At 55.6% G+C, this 1,521-nt stretch overlaps 1 protein-coding gene across 1 annotated transcript in view; it reads left to right on the top strand.

Moving 5' to 3' along the window:
- Positions 1 to 578: 578 nt before the first annotated feature.
- Positions 579 to 1,521, top strand: part of FLOT2 (flotillin 2) — a gene marked incomplete at its 3' end in the record, with an annotated part of 14,443 nt that continues 13,500 nt past the window's right edge. Inside the window, exon 1 of the mRNA XM_010142895.1 lies at positions 579 to 633. Coding sequence (XP_010141197.1) covers positions 579 to 633 — 55 coding nt within the window. The remainder of the gene's footprint in view (positions 634 to 1,521) is intronic.

Raw genomic sequence — 1,521 nt, 5'->3', positions numbered from 1 at the left:
CCGCTTCTACCCGCCTGGACCGAGCTGTTTGTTCCCAGCTGTGCCAGCGGCTCCTCCTGGAGGAGGTGGCTCCAGCACTGAATGCCCTGAGCCGAGGCGTGAAGGCAGGTCACAGCAGCAGCGGTGTCCGTTCTGTGCTTGTCCCCAGCCTGCGACAGTCCCTGTGCAGGAGTGTTGCTGCAGAGTTATCGCAGCAGCCTGGTCACCACGACCTGATTTCTGGGAGCTCACCACCGCTTCCTGCCGCAGCTCGAGCTCGTTGCCTTGGGGGAGCAAACGCCACAGAGCTGCCTCACAGCCCCAGATCGTCCCAGCTTTGATGTTTTGAGCCCCGTGTCCCCGTCACTGCTGGGGCTCCTGTTCCTTCTTGCCTGCTGTCCATCAGGGCAGCAGCTTCCTGCAGCTGCTGAGAGCTCCATTTATCTGCAAACTCCCAAGTGATTAATCTCACTTCATAAAAAAAAAAGGGGGGGGGGAAAAACCAGATGACATGCTTTCCCGTGGCCCTGGGAGTTCCTGCTTGAACATGAGACCCCTTTGTCTGGGAGGAGGCTAAGCTGAATGGCAGCGTCCCGGCGATGAATCCTGCGTTTGTGGTGCGCCTGGCCCCGACGCTGCCCCGGAAGAGGGACAGTGGGTGTTTGGAAGCAGCGGCCAAGTGGCTGTGAGACCCGGGCTGCTAGAACAGTGGGCGTATTATAGCTGGCACAGGCAGCGGCTCTGCCAAACACCATTGTGCAAGAGGGTTTATTCTTCAGCCTTGCAAAGGTTTCGCTTTGCTGGTCCTTTTACACTCGCTCGCAGAGTTGGGAAAGAGGCTGCGGGGCCGCGGTGGAGAATGAGCGTCGGGCTCATCTGAGTGGCGTTGCCAGGGTGGAGCTCTGCTGCGCTCAGATGTCCGCCGTGCCGGACAGCAACCAGGTGGTGCCTGCTCTGGTTTCACATGTTAGCTTTCCACTTTTTCTTACGCTTTGAACACTTTTTGACACATAATTGAACTCAGTGAACCGTGCTGCATGCACGGGAGAGTGACCGTGAAGCTCATGATGCTAAACAAGGTGTTTCCTAGTGTTGTCTGCAGAAGAAAAGCACCATCTGCATGGGGAGACACGGTCTCGTAACAGTGGTGGGTTGTTCAGAACATTGTTATGAAACGATTACCGGAGGTTTGGTAAAGACCACGCAGACCCTGTGAAATAAAATACCTTTCCATGGGGAGCTGCTTTTCCTGACTTCAGGAACACCTCCCTTCCTGTTCCTGGAAAACAACGGCCTGCCTAAAAGGCTGAGCTGATGTCGTCCGAGAACCGCTGAAAGGTGCTGTGGCTAATCTGCTGCAGGAGGTTGTATCAGCAGCAGCTCTAACTCCTTGCCTGGGCAAAACAGCCTTCCAGCTACAGGAAGAAGCTATCCAGAGGCTGTGGGTAGCTGGAGGTGATGGGAGAATACTCCTCTAGGCTGTGGAGCGCAGGAGACTTGAAAAAGTGTGTAAATCTGTCTCCTGCTTGTGTTCGCTTCCTG

The sequence above is a fragment of the Buceros rhinoceros genome, unplaced genomic scaffold, assembly GCF_000710305.1.
Source record: "Buceros rhinoceros silvestris isolate BGI_N320 unplaced genomic scaffold, ASM71030v1 scaffold22729, whole genome shotgun sequence".
Classification (NCBI taxonomy): Eukaryota; Metazoa; Chordata; class Aves; order Bucerotiformes; family Bucerotidae; genus Buceros; species Buceros rhinoceros.
This window is presented reverse-complemented; position numbering and strand designations above follow the sequence as displayed.